Here is a 22,111-nt window from a genome sequence, read left to right on the forward strand (position 1 = left end):
TCATTCCCTAAACCCTCAAGTAAACACACCATTATAGTATTAGAATTTTTTTAACATTTAACAACAACAACAACAACAACAACAATAATAATAATAAATTTTTCTGAAAGGTTAACTTAATTGTTAACTTAGACTTACATAGAGTCATAAATTATAGTTCACAATAATATTAATGCATATTTATAAAATCATGATATTTACAATTTTATTCACTAAAATCATGATATCAATTATTTATTTAATAAATTTATAAATATAAATCAATTATAGTATTTTTTAAAACTAAGAATTAAATGAATTTAAAAAATTCAATTTAAAGTCATTTGTAAAATCATAAAATTTTAAATTTACTTTCATTAAAAAATAAAACGTACTTATTTCGGATTTTTTTATCATGTCATGTTTAACCCATTTTTAATTGTGCCGTACTTTTAAGGCTTGCGTGCCAAAAATTCTAAGTACGACATGACCCACGTGCGTGCCATGCCATGTGCAATTCGGCCCATTGGCCATCTCTACAGGCAGGTAATGTTCGTGAACGCATTATTGAGCTTCTAGGTTTGCTACAATGCAGTTGCGGACCAAGCTACCAATTACCTTATAATTTGCCCAATAAAATTTGTGTGCTGACGCCTTCACAGTGCTGGCTGATTGCCCATCAAAATATTAACCTAACGTGTCTCCTTGAAATTTTAGACTCGTTTCTCAACTTGGACTGCAATAATAATCTGATCGCACAAGCAACGTGGCGTTACGTGAAAGCACGAGAAATTCATTTCGGCTCCTTTTTCTTTCATTTGCCTCTAATTGAGGCAAAACGCAAGGGGAGATGTCAAAAGCAGGCAGAACCATAAATGATTATAAATATCTATGATCGTATATCGTAAATTGAATGTCAAATCCGAAGTTTAATCAACAAGTATATAACAGCATCTACACATTTGGATTCATGCCGAATATAATCACCGATTGCGTACAATCATATATATTGACATGATGGATATTTAGATATACACGCACCTCTATCGCTTGAAGCATCCCACACAGGCTCCCAGTTTTTCTGTGTGCAAAAGAGAATATTTTACATCTTGCTTCTGTAATAGACATAGAAAATTACAGTAACAGTCTATCACACACATATCAGCTTGCAATCCACGCTAGCCCTATGGCAATTTTGTCCTATACACATGTAAATATATCTCAAAGAAATAGGATAATTAAAACCGACCGACACTCTTGAGTCTGACACAAATTAAAGATACGAAAATATACAGGACAACGCTATATGAAGTAGCATGAAAGAGCGTTTCTAATTAGTGATTTAGAATGGCTTTGATCCGATCCCTTTAGGGAGATGGAGGGTTACTGCCAGCGGCATAACTATTTATGAGAGCCAAGGCGTTGCTCGTCAAATGTGCAACTTTAAGAATATGCCTCCTGATCATCGTCTTCGTATATCCGTTCAAGGGCCTACCTTGAAGCCCATCCACGCAAGTATCTTCATACGTTAACGCTGCGCTTACCCATGTTTGGACATCACCCATTGTGAGCCAAAAATTCGAGTTCCTGATGTGACCCAGTTCGTCCATAGAATCTTGGAGCTCATCTATTGAGTCACCGATCACCTCAATGCAATCTGCCACTGCCCCTGCGGTCTCCCTCGGGATCATGCCGGGGATTCTCGACATCTTGACCATCATTCTCGACGTTGATTTTGTGGCTTTAAGGGTTATGTTGAGAGCTGTGTTGGCTAATGTTTTGGGGTTGCTTTTGATTTTGGCTGCATAGACTGAGAGTGAGCGGTAGCACAACCTGCGATAGATTGTGCCACTACATGATGTTCTTATGTACTCTATGTTTGAATTATCTGATGGGTTTGAGGCTAAGTTGGTGGAGAATTCAAGGAGAATAATGAGCAGGGCTACTAGTGTATGCCTCAAAAATGAACCTTCCATTCTCTTTCTCTCTCTCTCCAGAAAGAAATAGATTCGTATAGTGAGTTTTGTAGAGTAAGGGTGGCTTTATAGAAAGAGAGAGGCAGTCAATTAGCTGCGCTAATTGTGGAGTAAAAGAAGCCTGATTTCAGGTAACGATTGGATTGGTAAATATAATTATAATAATAATCCGATGGATAATTTTTAGAGGCACAATGAGAATATATTTAAATTTAATATAATTACTTTTATATAACAGAAATTAATGTAAAACTACAGTACACTTCTAAGAAAATATAATTATTACACTTGTTATTTTTCTGTGTGGAGTGATTTAGGAACACCGGGAACCGCTAATTATTCTGTCTCATATAATCATTAATTGGGTGTAAAATTAAGGACCACAGAAGCACTCCATCACGAGGTAAAAGAACCTTAATTTTCACTGGTGGCAAAATTCCAGGGTACAAAAGGAATAATGCTCTTTGACGAATTGGTAGCTCAAGTAATAATGCCCTTGGTTTCGCCAAATTCTTCACAAATTTCCTTAAATGCTTTTTTTTTTTTGCCCTGGATGGTAATATCGTGTACGTTTAATAATAATAAAAACAGTTAATAAATTAGAACTTGGAAAATGGAGATTGCTTATTCTCATTCAGTATGATATCGTCTCTTTAATTTGGAATTGGGATGGTATATATATAATTTTTAAATAATTTTATTTTTAGATCCTCTCAAAAAGCCACATATTGTTTGAGAAATGACTTACATGGTCCAATAACCAGAGATTATTATGACACTCTAACCGTAGGGTTTTACAACTTACCCTTGTTTGTATTTGATACCATTTTTGTAATTCCACTCAGTGGATTTTTCTTTTTCTTTTTTTTTTAAGTGGCGTGTTTGAAACTGTTTTTTTTATTATCTAAAAAGTCTCATAAGGATTGCGAAAATACACTATATATAAACCAAACGGTTGTGGCTCAGTTGGCGGCGCAGGCTGAGTAAGTGGGAAGAGCTCTCGGGTTCGATCCTCACTAAACACACCATTTGGGAGGGGTAAAGAGCCTTAACTGTGACTACACCCCGAATCCGAATTAGTCGGGGCCCAATGCAGTCGCCGGAAATCGGATGGTTTAAACCAAAAAAAAAAAAAATACACTATATATATAAAATAAGTAAATGAAAACATATAACAAATAAATGATATTATGATATGTGTATATATATTTTTTTAAAATTATCATGTAAGTGATAATTGTATTAAATTTAATTATACATGTTTATGTATATATTAATTAATTATATTATTATCTCTGATATATTTTAAAATTTCTATTGTTGCGGACTTTTCTGCGATCCATTGTGTGATTTACTTGATCGGCAAATTTGCAGCGAAATACAAAAGCCAGTGCTTCCAAAGTAGTGAAGGAACCATTTTTCATTTAAATGAATGATATACTTAAATACACATCGAAGAAGGCTGCAACCATAACCAATAGACGCTGTGGCCGCATCTCACATGAGCCAAAAAGAGAATTCCATTGGTTTTATGCAAGGATTATGTCCTCAAATTGAACGATTCACAAAAACAAGAAAAATAAAGGTAATAATAAAATTCAAGAATTGAGCATATCAACTGTGTATGGCCTTCATAACCATGTGACATACGACAAATATTACGTCAACGTCTGACTGCTACGTTTGATTAACCAAAACGCAATGCACGTAATAAATATGGGTTTGGACGCGCACTGCTTGCCAGCTGCAGCTGGGAGGTTTTATCTAAGGATGAACTGAGCAGAAAGGCAAGGAATAGATTTTAGATAAGGGTTCGTTAGTTGGATCAGATTTTTTCCTGATCGGATCATGTTCTAAGTAAATAATTTAATTATTAATTTATAGTTAACAAATAAATAAAAAATTGAATTTTATTCATATATTACTACTACAAAACACATGATAAAAGATTTTAAAAATTTCAGAAGAAATCATATTAGAATAATATCATTTTCCTCGTTAGTTTATCTATGTTAGAGTATAAATTTTAATTACACATATAAAATGATAAATAATAAATAATGAATTATAATAAATTTTTATTATTTATCACTTTATATGTATGATTGAGATTCACGCTTCATCATAAATAAACTCCAACTATAACCTTCAGATAATTAGACTATTAAGTGTTTTATAACATCACAAAACAACTCTTTAAATGAAATTTTCCTACTTATTTAAACCGACACGTCAATACAAAAAAAAAGTTTCAAAAAACTTTCTAAATAAATTTTCTTGTACGCATATAAGATAGTAAAACAAGCCTACTAAAAATAAAAATAATGATGAGGATTGGAATGAATCCGGCATTATTATTTTATTTTTGTCGCATTTTACACATGTATCGAGCGAGGTGGGCCATTGATAGCTCCGCATGATCAGATTCCCTTGTTCTCAGAAATTTCATATTTGACAGTACCCCATCTTGGTCGAATAATTAATAAAGAAAATTAGAGACGATATTTGCTGAGACTAGCGCTGAGTTTGCTGGCTTTGGAGAAGAGATCGAACATCGTAACTTTCAAACTTTGGACAGTAGAGGTTGAGGTTTGGGGCTCTGGGCTTCTCCACGTGGGAAGCAAATCTCGCACATAAAGAGATAAGAGATTTTTAATGTTTTAGCTGCCGCATAAATTTGTCCCGAAGTTGCTTTCACGCGAATAGAGAGGTTGATTTTTTTTATTTGGGATCCTTCAATAATGAAAGGCGGTCATCAAAGTGAGGCTCCCCACCGATGCGTTTAAGCTTTTTCTTCTACTATACTCACGAAATATGAGTATACTCACGAAATATGAGTATAGTAGATATCTTTTGAATATTAAAAAAAATTTAAAGAATCTAAATAAGAGTATAATAAATATTTTTTGAATATTAAAGAATATTTAAAGAATTTAAGCGATACCTTTTAAATATTATTGAGAGTTTAAAAAATTTAAACAGCATTTTAAAAAAGTATATTCCACGATGAAAGGCTTAATTATATAATTTATTTATAAATATTAATTAGATGAAGGTTTCAGTTGTATAATATATTTGTAAATATTACTTATAATATATGATGTAATATCAGTAACAGTATTATATATACAGTATTCTTAAAAAAATAAAACTTTTGCTTTTTCTTTTTCTTTTTTTCAACATTTTTTAATCTTTTGGCAAGGCTTGAAAGAAGTTAAATGGGGAAGCGAAGAGGGTCCATCTCATTAATCTTTTTTCGCAACATGTGTATATCCTAATCCTCCCATGTGCCGTGCGTGCCTATCTATTTTTTTTTAACCTTTATAGGCAGTTGTACCCGGCATTCTTAGCCATCGCTTTGTCGCCACTTGAAACGTTTTAGCTTTCATCCAAAATTATATAATACTTTGAATGAATGTCGAACTACTCCCCCGTAAAATAATAATATTTAAAATGCTCTCGAAGTTATTATAAATATCAAATTATTTTATTTTTATTCAAAAGATAATAATTTTCACTGACCTCCCCTTAATATGCCCACAGTACACTCTAAACCCACACCGAGCTCCCTTAACTCACACTACACTTGGATAAAAATCTCCCTAATAGGCGTTGATTGGTGTGACGTGACGTGTGAGCAGCTAGCTGCATTTTAGCCTCTCGTTAACACGTGTATTATTATTATTATTATTATTTTTTAAAAGATCTTTTAGAACATGAGTAATTGGGTATTAAGTGTGAGTAAATCTTAAACCAAACACAAGCATGGATGTCAATGATAATAACTGATGCTCAAATCGAAGGATCAACGAAATTAATACAAAAATAAACTTGTATTTTCATAATTATCTTCTTACAATGTAGTTGTAAAATTCTCTCCTCAAATGCATTAAGCCAAACAATTAAACATTCCAATTATTTGTAATTTTTTCCATTACAGTTGTTTGGCAATGCTTTGAGCATTTGTGGACATTGTGGAGGATTACTTTTGAGATTTGTATATCCTCCCCCACCCCCACCCCCACCCCAAATTTGCGTTTGGTAATTTCACCGAGATGTTTCACTAAAAAAAAAAAAAAAAAAATTCTAATGGTTGAAAAAATTCGGACAACTAAAGGATATGTCAATCGATTGCTCACAATTTGTTTAACATAATACTTTAAAGAAATGTCATTTTTTTTATTAAATAATAAACATCCCAAGTGCTTGTTGATGTTATTTAGGAAATTAATGAAGAAGCGAGAACTATTAATGGAAATGATTTTTATGATTGGTCATAATTAACTAATTAATGTTAATAATAAAATAAATTGTTAGTGTGCGTATATATAATCTTCCTCTCATGTGGGCGCTCTCAATTTTTTTTTTTGTTGCAAATACATTAGTAAGCCATTTAGTTTAACATAGTCAATGTTCAATTAATTATAAAGTCATATAGTTTAATAATATATCCGTATAAAAAAAAATAAGAATACTCACACGTAAGTGTATATATATATATATATATAAATTTGGATGGCAAAACTCAACATTTTATCATGAACAAAGAGAGACATGATATTGATTTTTTAAAATTAGGTTACAAAATTGACCTTGATGATAACGGTCAAAGTAAAGTTTAGTTAAGTCCAAGGGAGGTCAATGTGAAATTGGCCATAAAATCTGTTTCAAGTGTGAGTTAGACATAGTTGAGGAGAGGATAGTGAAAATTACCCACCAAAAGATAAAAGAAAAATGAGAATGAGTTGATAATTTTTTTTTTCCTTAAACAAAATTACCATACAAAATGAGAGATAAGTTGTGTTTATAATACTTTAGTAGAGATTGCCATTTCATGAGAAATAATCCCAAATTAATCTTTATCCTAATAATAATAATAATAATGAGTTGCCACTTGCCAGGATAACGATTTGTTTTTGTTTTTGTTTTTATTTTCATTTTTTTTAATGAACCATTTGTCATCTGTGAACAAGCCATTTCTTCTTGTTGCTTCGCCGATTCTAAGGCTTTGATATAAAAAATTGCCTGAATTAATTGTTGCTTTAGGAGATTAAAGATGTGTGCAATGTGACGTGGCAAGTCAAAGATAATGAGATTTGGTCGATTGTTTCGTCTGGGTCAGGTAAAGTAGTTAGTAATCCAAAAGTTTTGTCAAAAGGAGGTTGTAATCATAACCATGTCGATAACGAACGGTCCATGCTTTTTATTCAAATTTATTTTGTTAATTATGCCCGCAGATTCCGGCCGGACCGTCTTTGACCCCTAAGTTACGTACTTGTCGTTGAAATAGACATTAATATAATTAATTTAAGAAAATTATATAAATTTTATTACAAGGCTAATTGGCCTAATTGTGATTGTCGATTGTTATCAAACGACGCGTATCACAGTTTTTGCTGGTTTTATTCGTCGCGACGCAACTGATTTTTTGAAGTGGAACTTCTAAAGTTTGGATTTATCTTGTACCCCCCTCAAGGAAAAAAAAAAAAAAGAAAAAGAAGAAAAGAAAAGTGAAAAAGAAGAAAAGAAAAGTATGACGATAAGTGCTACTGAAAAGAGCTAAATAGGCATTCGATTTTTGTTGGATTGACCTTTAATCGAATTGGATTGGATTGTAAAATAAAAATTTAATGTTATTAGATTGATTTATGTATCAACGTGTTAAAATCTAATACGACCAATTAACTTTTATTTTATTTATTTATTTTTTAAAAGAGCCATTCGTTACTTTTATACTGAACTTACTAAAAGAAATAAAACCTAATTTTTTTATAACTATAAATATACAATAATAATACAATGTACAAACTACAAGATACAACTAATGTTTACATTCAAATTTCAATTATTTTTTTCAACCATGTAATAAAAAAAACACATGAATCATTAAATTTTAAAGGAGTTGACTTTTTTTCTTCAATTGTTAGTGGTTAGAACTCTTCAGAGCAATTAACGACGATTATTTATAAATTTTTATTCTAATTAGATTAATCGGATGAGATTGAATTGGATTTAATTTTATTAATTTGAATTATATTGAATTTCAATCAACGGCCGGATCGGATTGAATTTAAAATATAAAATAAATTGGACTTAAATTTAACGAAATCCAGTGAATTTAAATCATTAAACAACCCTAGTTCTTACCACTTACTAAAGTGGCTTTTTGTGTGTGTATATTATATATAATATAAAAGTTTTACCGCTTCAAATAGGACCCTCACTCTCATCTATGTATGGTACTCCCATATCCAAACTCCATAAAAGTTCAATTTCTATGGATCACCTAAATATTTATTTATATCCGTTTATTTAAAAGCTCTCTGACTCACTTCCAATTGCAAATTTATTTTATTTTTTTTTAGATACATTATTTTCTCTGGACTGGACAGAGAGGGATCTACTGGCCAAGAGGAATTAGCAATTACGGGGAGTTGGGTTTTCGGCAAATGAAACTCAAAAAAGGTTGATGTACTCCCTGCAATTTCAAGAGGGATATTATGCTTAACACTATTATACAGGAAACAAGACGCGGATAATCTTCAAAGCAATAGTTGGCACACTCTTTAGCTTCATTTATCCTACATTTAATTAGTCTCCAAAAAGCTATTTAAACAAAATTCAAGTCTCTTAAAAGAGGGAAAAAAAAAAAGAACAACAGCAGCAGCAGCAGCAACAGCAGAACACAAACTCTTATGTTTAGATACTGACTGTACTTTTTGTTGGTTGCCCAGAAAACCAAACTTTCTTATATAAGACAGAAACTAGACTAAGCACGAACCTAAGGGATATCATATTGAGATACCATATTATACAGAAGACAGCAGAGGTCACCTTAGACGAAATCTAAGGCTTCTGGGTGACTGCTGCAGCTTGGTGCCTAGCGGCGAATCGATTAACCAAAGCAAGAGCGTTACTAGTGACTTGGGCAACATTTGTGACCCTTCTCCTGATCGCAGCCTTTACATTTCCATCCATGAAACGACCATCAAAATCATCTAAGCAAGTGTTCTCATCAGTTAGTGCGGCACTAACCCAAGTCTGCACACTACTCATGTGCCACGTAAAGTCCTGGCCGACAGCTCGTCCCACATGGCCAAGCTCCCTGACGGATTGACTAAGTCGGTCTACGCCGTCACCCATGTTCTCTATGCAGTCTTTCACAGCTAGGAACTCTCTCTTCTTGATTCCCCTAACTTTAGTCAGCTTGCCCACAAAAGCAGCAGCTGACCGTGCCCTGCTTAAGCTCACTGACAAGGCAGTTACAGCAAGCTGATGCTCATTTCGGATGGCATGACCATAACCTGAGAGGCACTGAACGCATAACGCTGGATATCGAGAGGCTCTACACGAATTTCTGATAAAGTTTGCGGGAGTGGAATGCCCGGGAATGGCAGAATTTGCCATTCCAGCCAAGTAAAGGTGGAAGAAGAGAGCTAGTGAGACGAGGGAAAGCTTAGCCATATATCTTGGTGCAACAGAAAGACAGACTACTATTATTGAAAGAAGAAATGGATTAAATGATGGGAATTGTTTATATAGAACTCAAAAGGCCGTTGCCCATCTTCTTCAAAAATTAAAAGAAAATGCCATTGCGTGTCTCCTTTTCCTTAGCTCCTGGTACATTTAAATCTCTTTGTGCTCCTTTAATTTATTTATCTCACTCCAAACGGTGGCATGCAATTAAAAGCTTCGATATTTACTTTTCATTTCCTTAAATCTTCTTTCTATGAATAAAGATATTTCTTGGCGTGCGTGTAATCCGTGTGCCTAACCTACCATCATTTAGCTCCAACACGTCACTGGAGTATCATCATCCAAAGAAATGATTAAGTTTGGGACAGTAGCATAATAAAATTAAATGCAAGATTTGGCAACCAAGGATAATAGTATACACTGGACAATATATGATCTAACCACAGTCTACCAATATACAAAATAAATATCTAACTAATTAAAGTCTTGATCTTGTCATCTAAACGTAAATGTACATCATCTAACTGACCTATCCACAAACTGATACTTGAAATAATTTAGTAGGGATTGGAATTTGGAAGGTTGAAGATTTTGTAATGGGCTCCACACCTCAATACTGTATTTAATGCACCAACTTTTGGGGATACAGATTGATGGCTCTTGCGTTAAATACACACATACCGTTGTTAAGTGTTATATACAAGCAAGTCACTGTCTCGATTATCAAAATCAAAACGGCACTCATATTTTCAATTCAAAGTTGCCCCAGTTATATGAGCATTCCATGTCACCAACGACTCCAATCCCACGTGCAATATGGTACAGCACCTAGCCACCCACTGCACAATTTGCCTTACACACTTCACATCTATGCTGCGTTATTTACTTAAGCTATTTACTTAAGTTATTTACTTTTTTTTGATATGCTAATATATTACTAAGTTCTGTATCAAAAGCTAAAGCTATGCTTGACAATATATACTTTATGTAATCACAATTGTATCAATCTTATATTATACAATCGATACCGACTGAACTAAGATCTATTAAAGCCAGATGTGAGTCTTTTAATTTGGCGCTTTAAATAAGCAAGCTTATTGAAAACTCAAGTTAGGCGCTTGAGTAGCGACTGAACTAATATCTGTACTGTGAAATAATTTAGACATATGCTCTCAGAAAAGAGAATTCATTGTAGCACGTATTTCAGACAACGTGTGCTTTAATGACCAAATAAATTAAAAAAAAATTTTCCCTTATTTCTCATTGTGTAAAGTTTCTTTGAGGTTTCTCATTGTGTAAAGTTTCTTTGAGGTATTATAAACCTCAATAGGTATCCTTACATACTATCAACTATATTTTGAGGTGATAGATTAGTGTTTGCTACTTTAAACTTGTTTTCTAAAGCTATGATGTTATTTGGTTTATGAAACAAGTCTAGGAAAGCAGTTAATCTGAAACTAAAACATATGAAAGTGATGGGAAGATTCATTACTTACATCAACCTTATGTTTTTCACTGGTACTGATTGTATAATCTATGATTGATACAATTGTGATTACATATAGTGTATATTGTCCAGCATAGCTTTTGATACGAGACTTAGTATGCTTGAATTTGATGTAATAATATGGAATCTAAAATATATGATGAATAGCTCTTTTGTATATAATATAATTGAGATTCAAAGCAATATAGCTCCTACTTATTGTTCATGAGTCACACGTTGCATTTGCTAGTATGATAATTGAGTTTTGAGGCTTGAACAGATAGTTCTCGTTGCACCATAAACATCTCATCATGTGTGAGTGGGAGATGTTGGAAATGTATATGTAAATATGGTTCTATCACTTTAAGATCACTCATGAGAGAAGCATGACCAAGAGTAAGTGATTATTTTGAGTTAGAACTTTATAATATATTAAAATAATATTTAAAGATATTAAGTGATCATTAAGAAGATAATCACTCCAACAATTATTTAAGCTTATTTAGTGATCATTTTTTCTTGGAATGCTATAAGCAAAGTGCAATTTGGAGAAAATTTTAGAGGGTTTTTGCAACGTGAATTGAGAAGATTTTCTGACTTTGTGATAATCATTTGACCATAAATCAGTAGCACAACCTTGGTTTATTATTTTTTCGCATATAATCCGAATATGTGTTTAAATTCAGATTTACAAGTTTTTATGTTAATTTTTGCTCGATAATCAACATTAGTATCATTCAAGTCAAGAAAAGCTTAGAGGGTTTTTGCAACATGAAGTGAGAGAATTTTCTGATTTTGTGATCATCCTTCGACCATAAATCAGTAGCACAATCTTGATTTATCGGTTTTCCGCATATAATCCAAGTATGTGTTTAAATTCGTATTTACAAGTTTTTTATATTGATTCTTACTCGAAAATCAATATTGGTATCAGAGCTATATATGTTGTGTTATGATTTAAGCATATAAAACATGATACCCAAGCATGTTCTTTAAGAAAGTTAATTTTTTTTTTATCAAGAACACACCTTAATGACATGTTACAATTTACTTATTTATTAATCTAGTTGTATGGCATCAAAAGCAAGTAAATTGTAACATGCTATTAATATGTATTCTTGTAACAAAAATTTAACTTTCTTAAAGAACATGCTTGGGTATCATGCTTTACATGCTTAAATCAGAACACAACTTATTTAGCTCTGATACCAATATTGTTTTTTGAGCAAGAATCAACATAAAAAAACTTGTAAATCCAAATTTAAACACATACCTGGATTATATGCGGAAAACCGATAAACCAAAGTTGTGCTACTGATTTATGATCGGAAGATGATCACAAAGTCCGAAAAACCTCTCAATTCACGTTGCAAAAATCCTTTAAGCTTCTTTTGACTTGAATTTTCTCTAAATTGTACTTTGCTTAATCTTTTTTGTTTATGGATTTGCATTCTATTTATAGCATTCCAAGAGTAGTGATCATCTTCTCAATAATCACTAAATAAGCTTAAACAATTGTTGGAGCGATCATCTTCTTAATGATCACTTAATATCTTTTAATATAATATTTAAGATATTATAGAGTTCGAACTCAAAATGATCACTTGCTCTTGGTCATGCTTCCCTCATGGGGGTGACCTCAAAGTGATAGAACCCTATATATAAATATATATTTACACAATTAGAACTCTACAAATATTTTTACAATCAGACGACAATCGAGACTCTCCTTTATAATTTTAAGATAGCACAACATGAACAACAACCCTCACTTTAATATGGGAGGGAAATCTATTTTACTCCTAAAGCGAGGAGTCAAATAAACCCTTATCAAAGGGGAGTCGAGTCCCAACAATTAAGTTACTAAAATGTTGTTAAGAATAATAATAATAATTGTGATTATTTATTCAAAAACTATAATTATTAATAATTATTATTAATATATTGATATACTAATTAATTATAATATATTAATTAGTTAATTATAATAATATATTAATTAATTATAATAATATATTAATTAATTATAAAAAAATGATCAATCTTGAGAATGGTTCCCAAATTGTGGTGGACTCACAATTTCGATTCTGATTCCCATCCCATAATCCAATAAGTAAACGCAATACTAATTTAACAGATTAGAAGTTGCCCCCTTATAAAGTGAGAAAATATAATCTCTACTCTTTTCTTTTTGTCAATATATTCTCTACTTTAATGTCACAGTAGTCTCTTTTTCACTGATTGAACCACGCTGATCTTTACAGTAACCTTCAAATATCAATCCTTATAGCTTAGAAAATCATTAATCGCCTAAACATTGATTTGGAAGGCTTGTACTGAGTTTTCCTTTAGTATTTTTGACGCACAACCTTTTATTCACACCTTCGGTTTCTTACAGGCAAGCTAGTGCCATCAGGCATGCTTTGATAGGTTTCAATTTGAACTTTATACTTCTAAAGTACTTAAGTTGAACTTATGAAAGCCACTCCACCAGGAATTAAGTTAATTTTGACTTGACGCAACTTCCATAACTTTTCTATGGCCTACAGTATTTCGTGTAAACTATGATTGTCAGAAATTGAGTATATAGGTTTACTACTATCTTATTGAAAAAAAAAAAAAATTCAATTCCAGTTAGTATTCCCATCAAGTATAAATAAGATGGTACAATGCTATTGTAGGTAAAGTTATGCAAGCATACCAAGTCCACCTTTCATTCCTATTATTTTAATCTACCTAATGCTGTACTGCAGTTAGTCAATAGCCGTAATGGAGAAACCAAACTCATGAAAATTCATTATAAGGATTGAGATAATGAAAATTTATTATTTGACTCAAGAATATTATTAAACTGTCATGTATTTGAGAACAGCCGCACGAACCTTTTCCATAAAAGCTGCCACTTGTTTCTGCAGGTCAGAAAATAAACTTTATTTAAGATCTGTGGGTTTAGTCTGAGTTTGAAGGCAGCAGTTTACTAATCACTGATATTCTATCAATTGCTAAATACTATGAATAGTTTCATAGATTCTTATTCATAGTGTTAGAGAAATAAGTGACCCCAGTGCTAATTGCAAATTTTCATATGAAGGAGTTTTAAAGCTTCAAAAGTACGAAAAGACCAAGAAAACCAGTTTCAAGAGATAGGTGATTGTGAAAACTGTAAAAGATATAGGTAAGATTATAAAATTTTGTCGGTCTTGTAAATTCTTAATATCAATGAGAATCATATAAAGTCCAAGAAAAACCACTTTCAAGATCCACTGTCAACACAAGATTATACGACATTTCTTATGGACCCCTAACTTGCGGGACAATCTGTGTTGTCCTATTCTCTCCATTCTTGATTTTTCTATGGTGCTATTTTTTATTGGGGGAACTTTGAGACTTTCATACTGAACACTCAGCATCATGAAATGACAACATTAGAGATTTAACTAGAAGAATATAAGAGAGAATTTTCCCAGCAGCACTAACCTGGTCACTCTTTTGTGCATTTGCAATGTTTTCATCAAGAAGTGTCAGTAAGGATCTATTAATCTTGTTCTGTTCAACCAATTCCAGTAACTGCATGGCGACATAATATTCAATTCAGTTGGTAAGCACCCAATCAAACAGTATCAATTTTAGAGACTAGATAGGCAAATACAGTAAGGCATACAGTTGCTTTCACATCCTTCGATGTCAAGATTTTGGTTAGACTTTTCCTTGCTGTTATAAGGTCCGCTTGCATGTTATCATAGGCTTCTGTAACAGAAAATAGGAGCAGTTGGGCATGGAAACATGGCAAAATTTGTAATTCAGCAGCACCAAGGTTTATGGAGACAAACAAACCTGTTCCTTCCAGCAGAGCCTTCTGTAATGCTTCCAGCTCAATCAATCTGTCTTCCATATCCTACAAGTTCCAACAACTATTTCCTATATTTTTTCAATCATTCTAAGAGGATTCATCTCAAATATATAGTTGGAAGGACAAACCTGAGTTTTTGAAACAGCAAAGCGCAGTTGGCCTAGTTCAAATTTGAGATGTGAGAAAAATTCCTGGTTCAATCTGCAAATTGTATGGGTTACCATGGTATTATTGAAGGCAAAACTTCAAGTTAGGGATTTTGAAGTAAAAAATATCTCATTAATCAAGAGATTAAATTGTCTAAGAAAACAACAGTCCAAATGAGGTGGATATAAAAGTGGTGCCAGTTGGTTTGACCGACAAGATTTCCTGGCGAACTACATGAGGTTTGGGATTTAAATTCTGCTCACATCAGTACAGGGAGGGGTTTGGTTTACATTTACGTAATATTCAAAATAAAAACGGTGGATATAAATGTAATGAATAAAAAAACTTATGCCTGTCAGATTCTTAAAGCTTACATTAAGCCCATGTTTGGTTGGAAAAGAAGAGACTGAGAGGAGAGCGGGAGAGAGAAATGAGAGCAAAAGAGGGTGTATTTCAATTCCATTGTTTGGCTCCATTTCTTCAAACCCAACATGGCACAAGTGTTAATTTTTTCTCTTCCTTTTCTCCAACTGTCAAAGGGGGTAGTCCAAAGCCAGGAAGTAAGCTTTGTAATCTGGAACTGTGGAAGTCAATGAGGACGGTGGCACAAATGGTAATCAAAGTCCCAGTCTCCCAGGGTACGCACTAGGGTATAGTGCCCCGGTGAGGTAGAAAGGAAGAATGACCAAGCAGTTGGAACTCATCGTTTCTCATCATCAAACTTCAAAAAGTAGATAATCTTTACAAGTACAGAAAAGTCAAGGAAATTCATTTTCTATCAGCGAATGAAGGAGTTAGAGCTCTACTAAAGCTTTCACACTCCGTTCATTCTCATCAAAATATAAATTATTCTGCCTAAAGCATAGACAAATGAAGAAACAAAAAGGATTTACATATGATTATAATCGAAAGACGCATTTAACCGAATTGTACTCCATCATCTATTAATACACTTTGGAAGAGGCAAAATGTCAATCAAGTTGCATGCATTTCTAAAAACATTTCGTTGTTTTAATATAACGATAAATCAAACAAATGAACTAACCTTGGCCTCAGCCTTGCAATTTCAAACTCAAGCTCCTGAGCTTCAGTATCAAGGAAGTACTCTATCATCTCTTCGGCAGTATCCGGTAAAACCCGAGACTAATCCAAACCCATTACCATATCAGACATGACAAAAAGAAGTGCAATGTTAACCAACTATAAATTATGGGCATCAAGATTCAAGAACCCCATGTATGTAGATGTAAAATTTTACTTGGCGAAGAGCTCTGCGACGCTCAGCCTCTTCACGAACATGTTGCTCAAAAGCTTCTCGTGCCTCAGCATCTTTCTCGAGACGTCTTTTAAACTCTAATCTTGCGATATGGCCCGTCTGGGCCGACCCCAGTATGCCTTCTGGGTCCTTCAATCAAAGAACTCAGTTACTGAAATTGTATAAACGGAGCCTTCTTTAGGACAAAAAAAAAAACTGTAAATTTTCTTTTGTTTAGTACTTTACCCACTGAACGCAGGAGATTCTGAACTTGGTACGGGCTGGTCTCCGGGTTGTACGGACGGTGGTGATGGCAGTGGAGGCTATGCCCAGTCCCAGTGAGAGAGCGGCCATTGGAGTTTACCGTTTCTGAAAATGTGTGCCTCTTATCCATTTCATGTTTATTTATTATCATTAATTTTTAGTTGCGAGTTCCTTCCTGGCGGGAATCACAGCCGTGAATGGTAAGGTTAATAACAATTTGTTTTAACTTTTAGTAGGAGGTTAATAACAATTGCTTTAATATAATTTATCGTTTATTGATTTTCCGCAATTTAATAGTAAATAAATAAAACTAAAAAGTAGTGTATCATTTTATTTTTTTACCTCTTTGATAAGCATTTTATTGCATAAGATAAATGGTGATAATTACAGCCTCAAAATGTACAGAGCAGAGGCCCATAAAACAAACGGGCCTAAATTGGTTAACAAGTGGAGCGAGCCCGTAAGGCACCGTCTTGACCTTGCAATTACTTTTTAGAGTGGTCCAATTATTAGCATACTTCTAATTTCCTCAAAAAAAAAAAAACAAAATCCTCGTTTCTTACACAAACGAATGCGAAGCAATTTTGAAACTCCAATTTAATTTCCAAATTAATCCATTCTTCTTCTCCTCCTCCAAATAACCTCTACACCCATTTCTTATGTAAATCCACTCCTAAAATTTAAAAATGAAGATTTTACTCTATAAATCCATTCAAACACCAACTAATTGTTATTTAAACATTTTATTTTTTTAGCAAACAATCTCACTAACAAGATCTAGACAGTATAATCAATTTGTTTTTCCCTCAAGCAGCTGAACATTTGTTCAAATAAAATTAACCACAAAAATTAGTAGAACTCATAACATTTTATTTTAAAACAAATAATAACTTCATTATAATCAAATAGTACATAATAATTATGGGAAAAAATCGTATAGGCGAATAACAAAATTAAAATTTGAAATAGCCAACCTGATTAACACATGGGCTGACGGCTGAGTTATTATAATTATGTGAATCACAGTAAACTTGAAAGGCACATCATTTGTCCGTGGATTGAAAAATATAAGATATATAACCCATAAAATTTTCGTACAATAACTAACTCCACGATTTAATTAGAAGCTGCACAACAGACATTTAAATAAGTTTAAAATAGTGAAGACTAAAGTTTTTTTTTTTTTTTTCCTTCCTCTAGTTTTTTTGTGGGCAATCAATATACTTGGAGCTTCTAATCATAATCGAAGCTTGTCATCAAGAGCATGAGACTTGATCACAGGGTAAGCCCTCTTTTTGGATGTAGATAGGTTCAAGTTGAATAGTATATTCTCAAGGGTTATGGCAAATAATAACAACAAATATCTTTTTTTTTTTTTCCTGTAACAGCAATTTACATAATAGATATTTTAGTAAAAGGAGGATTGCCACTTTCCCCTCTACAGTAATTAACATATACTATTTATCTCCATACTGTTTTTATAATGACCAAAAACCCTCCGACATTATAAATTTACAATATTATCCTTATTTTCAACTATTCTTTTATTTACATATATTATAAATTACATAAATTATATGAATAGAAAATAAATAAAAAATTAAGTATTAAAAATAAGAAATATATGTTTTGATATGAGCAAAAAAATTAATAATAAAATTATTTTTCTTTGTAATTATTTATTTTGTGAACATTTCTTATAATAAACATTTTGTAATATTTTAAAATTAAATGTAAAAAGTATAGGCAAAATAATTTATTATTATTTTATAATAAATTTTTATTTGTCATTCAAGTTTTCTTATAATAATTTTTTTATCATTTTATAATAATTTTCTTATATATTTATTATAAGAAAATGTTCACAAAATAAATAAGTACAAGAAAAAATTTTATTATTAATTTTTTTACTCATATCAAAACACATATTTCTTGTTTTTAATACTTAATTTTTTATTTAGTTTTTATTCATGTGATTTATTTAACTTATAATAAATATAAATAAAAGAGTAGTTGAAAATAAAGGTAATATTGTAAACTTATGCTATCAGAAGATTTTTGACCATTATAAAAACAATAAAAAAAATGATATATATTAATTATTATAGGAGAGAAAATGACAATCTCCCTTCATAAAATGAAATTTTATCAAAATGTGGGTTCAGTGAGCATTTTAGGTTTGATTACCGTCCAATACACAAATGTCTTTTCCTTTCCCCTTTGCCAAGAAAAGTTACGGGGGAGGGCCAATAGCTTCACTCTTTTTACTTTTCCTCCTTTTAACAGCCATAGATGATGAAATTTGCAGATACCGCGTTGGTGATGGCGAATGACGCCGCTGGCTTGGCTGGTTTGTTACGCCACGTCCATTTCTACAACTTCTAATTGCACTTTTTCTTCTCTATTTTTGGTCAGTCCGCCGCAACAATTATTATCGTTTCAAAGCTAAAACAAAATGATACATGTCAATGTCAATGTCATGTTGGTGCGCGTTGCGTCAATAACTCTTCTTTGCCACTCCTATTTTAGTCTTCACATATTCCCAGTGTTGACTCCGTCGTCGTCTCTCCTCGACATCAAATAATTCAAACCACTAACAAACAATATTAATTATTTAATTTTCTCAAGTGTCGGGTAGATTTTGTCTCTAATGGACGCAACTTACCTACAATACAAATACACTCTATAATAATAATGTGAATGCATGAATTCTGATTAATACCGAACCAAAAAAAAAAAAACAATAAAACAATAACACTTCAATTTCTTAGTACGTTGCTTGCTACGCGACGTGACGACATACAATCATTTTGGTGTGAGTCACAAAAATTGAATGATTCAAACGCTCTCAGGCTTGTTTGATAATTATCATGACACCGGCCTTTTATTGGCAAATGGTGGCCCAACTTTAGGAATTATTTATTGCATATTCTTGCACTCAAAACTGGTTTGAATTAATTCAATTATATACACACAAGTCTTGGCCTACAGCTAGAAATTGAAAATTATGATTTATGAGAGGGGTTATGTTTATTATCAAATAATTTATCTTTGATTATAAGAAACTTCAAAACTTTGACCACATAAAATTCAATTGATCAATGAAAGATCAACGTACGCTACCCACACCGCGTCGCTGAGATCACTTACCATCCCATATTTTCCATTACATGATTACATCAAGCATTTTCAACGCCGTAAACTTTCGTGATATTTTTACGAAGTTGGGGGAAGTTGCTTTTAGACTTTTAATGGTTTCACACGTGTCGACAAAATCACGGAGGACTTGTTGTTTTGTCAACACATTCTTGTCGTCCTTTTCCCTTGAGATGCGGAGGAAACACACACGCGGCGGCACCTCGCCAATTCATTCTTTATAAATTCCTTGTAATAGGGTTCTCATTTATTATTTAACTAAAAAATAGAACCGCGCTTCACGCGACTTTAAAAAAAATATTAATATTATTATTATTTTTATTATACACTTGATAAAATTGATAAAAAATATAAATTAATTTTTTTTAAAATAAGGCAACCTTAAAAAAAATAAAAAAAATTATTAGCCAGCAATACAAATAAAGAAGCAACGCAAGATAAAGAATAAAATGAGAGAATATATTATAAAATGATTTTATTCATTCCAATTGTGTGTGTACAAAACAAAAAGATGAGTTCTCTTTTTATAGTTACATAATTACTCAATGAAATTAATGAAAAATTATAGATCATAATTCCTTGTGAGATAGTGGGAGTTATAGGGAAGTTAAAGGTTGCTAATGAGAGATAGTGGGGAGACTAAGAGATATATATTATGAACATCTACATTTATTTTAATAAATTCAAAACACTCCCCCTTGGATGTTCATTACAAAGAATATACCTCATTAAAATCTTTACATAATTGTTATTGTGTAATAACAATTAAATTAATTATGAGAAGATGAAAAGTTAAATTTAAAAGAAAATTTCTCTATTTATTAGATAATAGAGAATACACAAAGATGAGAAATGGTGATGCCACATCACATCCTCAAGTCCCAGCTTTATATATATACTAGGAAATAGAACCGCGCTTCATGTGACTTTGAAAAAATAATTTAGTATTATCATTTTTTCTTACTTTACACTTAATTAAATTGATAAAAAAATATGAATTATTTTTTTAAAGATGAGGCAGCCTTATAAAATTAATGTTATTTATGAAAGTTAATTATTTGTTTATTAACTTTAAATATATATATTAATGTGTATAGTTAAGTGTACAAACCATATACCTTTTGTAGTTGTTGATAAGCTCCAAATTATATTCAACTTGCTAATCTTTTAGAACTTTTATATCCCTTTTTTCCCAACCAGCTCCAACGATCTCAATATCACCTACACCACATAAACTTCCAACAACATCTGTAATATTATGGAAAAATAACATAAATATGTTAAATCATAAGGATCAATAATTTCTAATATACACTTAAAGATTAACAAACATTAATAATTAAAAAAATACCTCAAAGTATTGTGTTATCATTCACACGTATATCAACCAATAAAAGTTAGAAATGTTGAATATAGTAGAAGTATCCAATGCGGTCGTCGGAAATCGGGTGGTTTAAACAAAAAAAAAAGCTAGTAGCCAGCAACACAAATAAAGAAGTAACGCAATATAAAGAATAAAATGAGAGAATATATTATAGAGTGATTTTATTCATTCCAATTGTGTGTGTACAAAACAAAAAGATGAGCTCTCCTTTTATAGTTACATAATCACTCCATGAAATTAATGAAAAATTATGGATCATAATTCCTTGTGAGATAGTGGGAGTTATAGGGGGAGCTAAATGTTGCTAATGAGAGATAGTGGGGAGACTAAGAGATATATATTATGAACATCCACATTTATTTTAATAAATTTATAACAGTCCCCCTTGGATGTTCATTATAAATAATATGCCTCATTAAAACATTTACATAATTGTTATTGTGTAATAATAATCAAATTAATTATGAGAAGATGAAAAGCTAAATTTGAAAGAAAAATTCTCTATTTATTAGATAATAGAAAATATACAAAGATGAGAAATGGTGATGTTACATCACCTCTTATAGTCCCAGTTTTATATATATATAGATACTAGGAAATAGAACCGTATTTCGCGTGGTTTTGAAAAAAGAATTTAGCATTATCATTTTTTCTTACTTTGCATTTGATAAAACTGATAAAAAATATGAATTTTTTTTTAAGATGAGGCACCCTTATAAAACTAATGTTATTTATGAAAGTTAATTATTTTTTTGTTAACTTTAAAAATATATATTAATGTGTATAGTGTAAGTGTACAGACCTTATACCTTTTGTAGTTGTTGATAAGTTTCAAGTTATATTCAACTTGCTAATTGTTAGAACTTTTATATATCTTTTTTTTCAACCAGTTCTAACGATCTCAATATCACCTATACCACATAAACTTCCGACAACATCTGTAATATTATGAAAAAATAATATAAATATGTTAAAACATAAGGATCAATAATTTCTAATAAACACTTAAAGATTAACAAACATTATTAATTTAAAAATAATACATGAGAGGATTGTGTTATCATTCACACGTATATGAGTATATCAATCAAATTCAAAGAAATGAATTGGAATCTATTGATCTAAATCTTAGCAGTTC

The 22,111-nt window shown here is 31.8% G+C and overlaps 3 protein-coding genes across 7 annotated transcripts; all 3 read right to left on the reverse strand.

Annotated features, from left to right (window-relative positions):
* Positions 1-946: 946 nt before the first annotated feature.
* Positions 947-2,002, reverse strand: LOC107176861 (pectinesterase inhibitor 10-like). The gene has a single exon (XM_015529926.3). The coding sequence runs from the start codon at positions 1,953-1,955 to the stop codon at positions 1,347-1,349; it is 609 nt and encodes a 202-aa protein (XP_015385412.2). The 5' UTR covers positions 1,956-2,002; the 3' UTR covers positions 947-1,346.
* A 6,494-nt stretch (positions 2,003-8,496) lies between these two features.
* On the reverse strand, positions 8,497-9,456 carry LOC102624882 (21 kDa protein-like). The gene is given in 1 exon segment (NM_001320069.1): positions 8,497-9,456. A coding segment is annotated over 1 exon segment (618 nt). The 5' UTR covers positions 9,420-9,456; the 3' UTR covers positions 8,497-8,801.
* Positions 9,457-9,608: 152 nt separating this feature from the next.
* LOC102625163 (uncharacterized) lies at positions 9,609-16,584 on the reverse strand. 5 transcript variants are annotated; one of them, XM_025098744.2, is made up of 9 exons: positions 16,416-16,584; positions 16,173-16,319; positions 15,960-16,057; positions 14,896-14,968; positions 14,752-14,812; positions 14,579-14,664; positions 14,395-14,484; positions 13,800-13,826; positions 9,609-9,757 (listed from the first exon to the last, which is right to left on the reverse strand). In XM_025098744.2, exons 1-9 carry the CDS (start codon positions 16,521-16,523, stop codon positions 9,755-9,757), a joined length of 693 nt encoding a protein of 230 aa, XP_024954512.2. In that variant the 5' UTR covers positions 16,524-16,584; the 3' UTR covers positions 9,609-9,754. The 5 variants fall into 5 exon arrangements, with proteins under 5 accessions (XP_024954512.2, XP_052293818.1, XP_006477258.2 ...); XM_052437858.1 differs by having other exon boundaries at positions 14,567-14,664; XM_006477195.4 differs by lacking the exon at positions 9,609-9,757 and adding an exon at positions 9,805-10,270.
* Positions 16,585-22,111: the final 5,527 nt, after the last annotated feature.

This window comes from Citrus sinensis, chromosome 3, assembly GCF_022201045.2.
Source record: "Citrus sinensis cultivar Valencia sweet orange chromosome 3, DVS_A1.0, whole genome shotgun sequence".
In the NCBI taxonomy this organism is placed as follows: domain Eukaryota; kingdom Viridiplantae; phylum Streptophyta; class Magnoliopsida; order Sapindales; family Rutaceae; genus Citrus; species Citrus sinensis.

Coding starts and splice junctions, on each gene's coding strand:
- LOC107176861 (XM_015529926.3), bottom strand. CDS start 1,955: ATGGAAGGTTCATTTTTGAGGCATACACTAGTAGCCCTGCTCATTATT.
- LOC102625163 (XM_052437857.1), bottom strand. CDS start 16,523: ATGGCCGCTCTCTCACTGGGACTGGGCATAGCCTCCACTGCCATCACC. Junction 14,969..15,959: donor ATTGCAAGGCTGAGGCCAAG/GTTAGTTCATTT, acceptor TACAATTTGCAG/ATTGAACCAGGAATTTTTCT. Junction 14,665..14,751: donor GGCTCTGCTGGAAGGAACAG/GTTTGTTTGTCT, acceptor TTTCTGTTACAG/AAGCCTATGATAACATGCAA.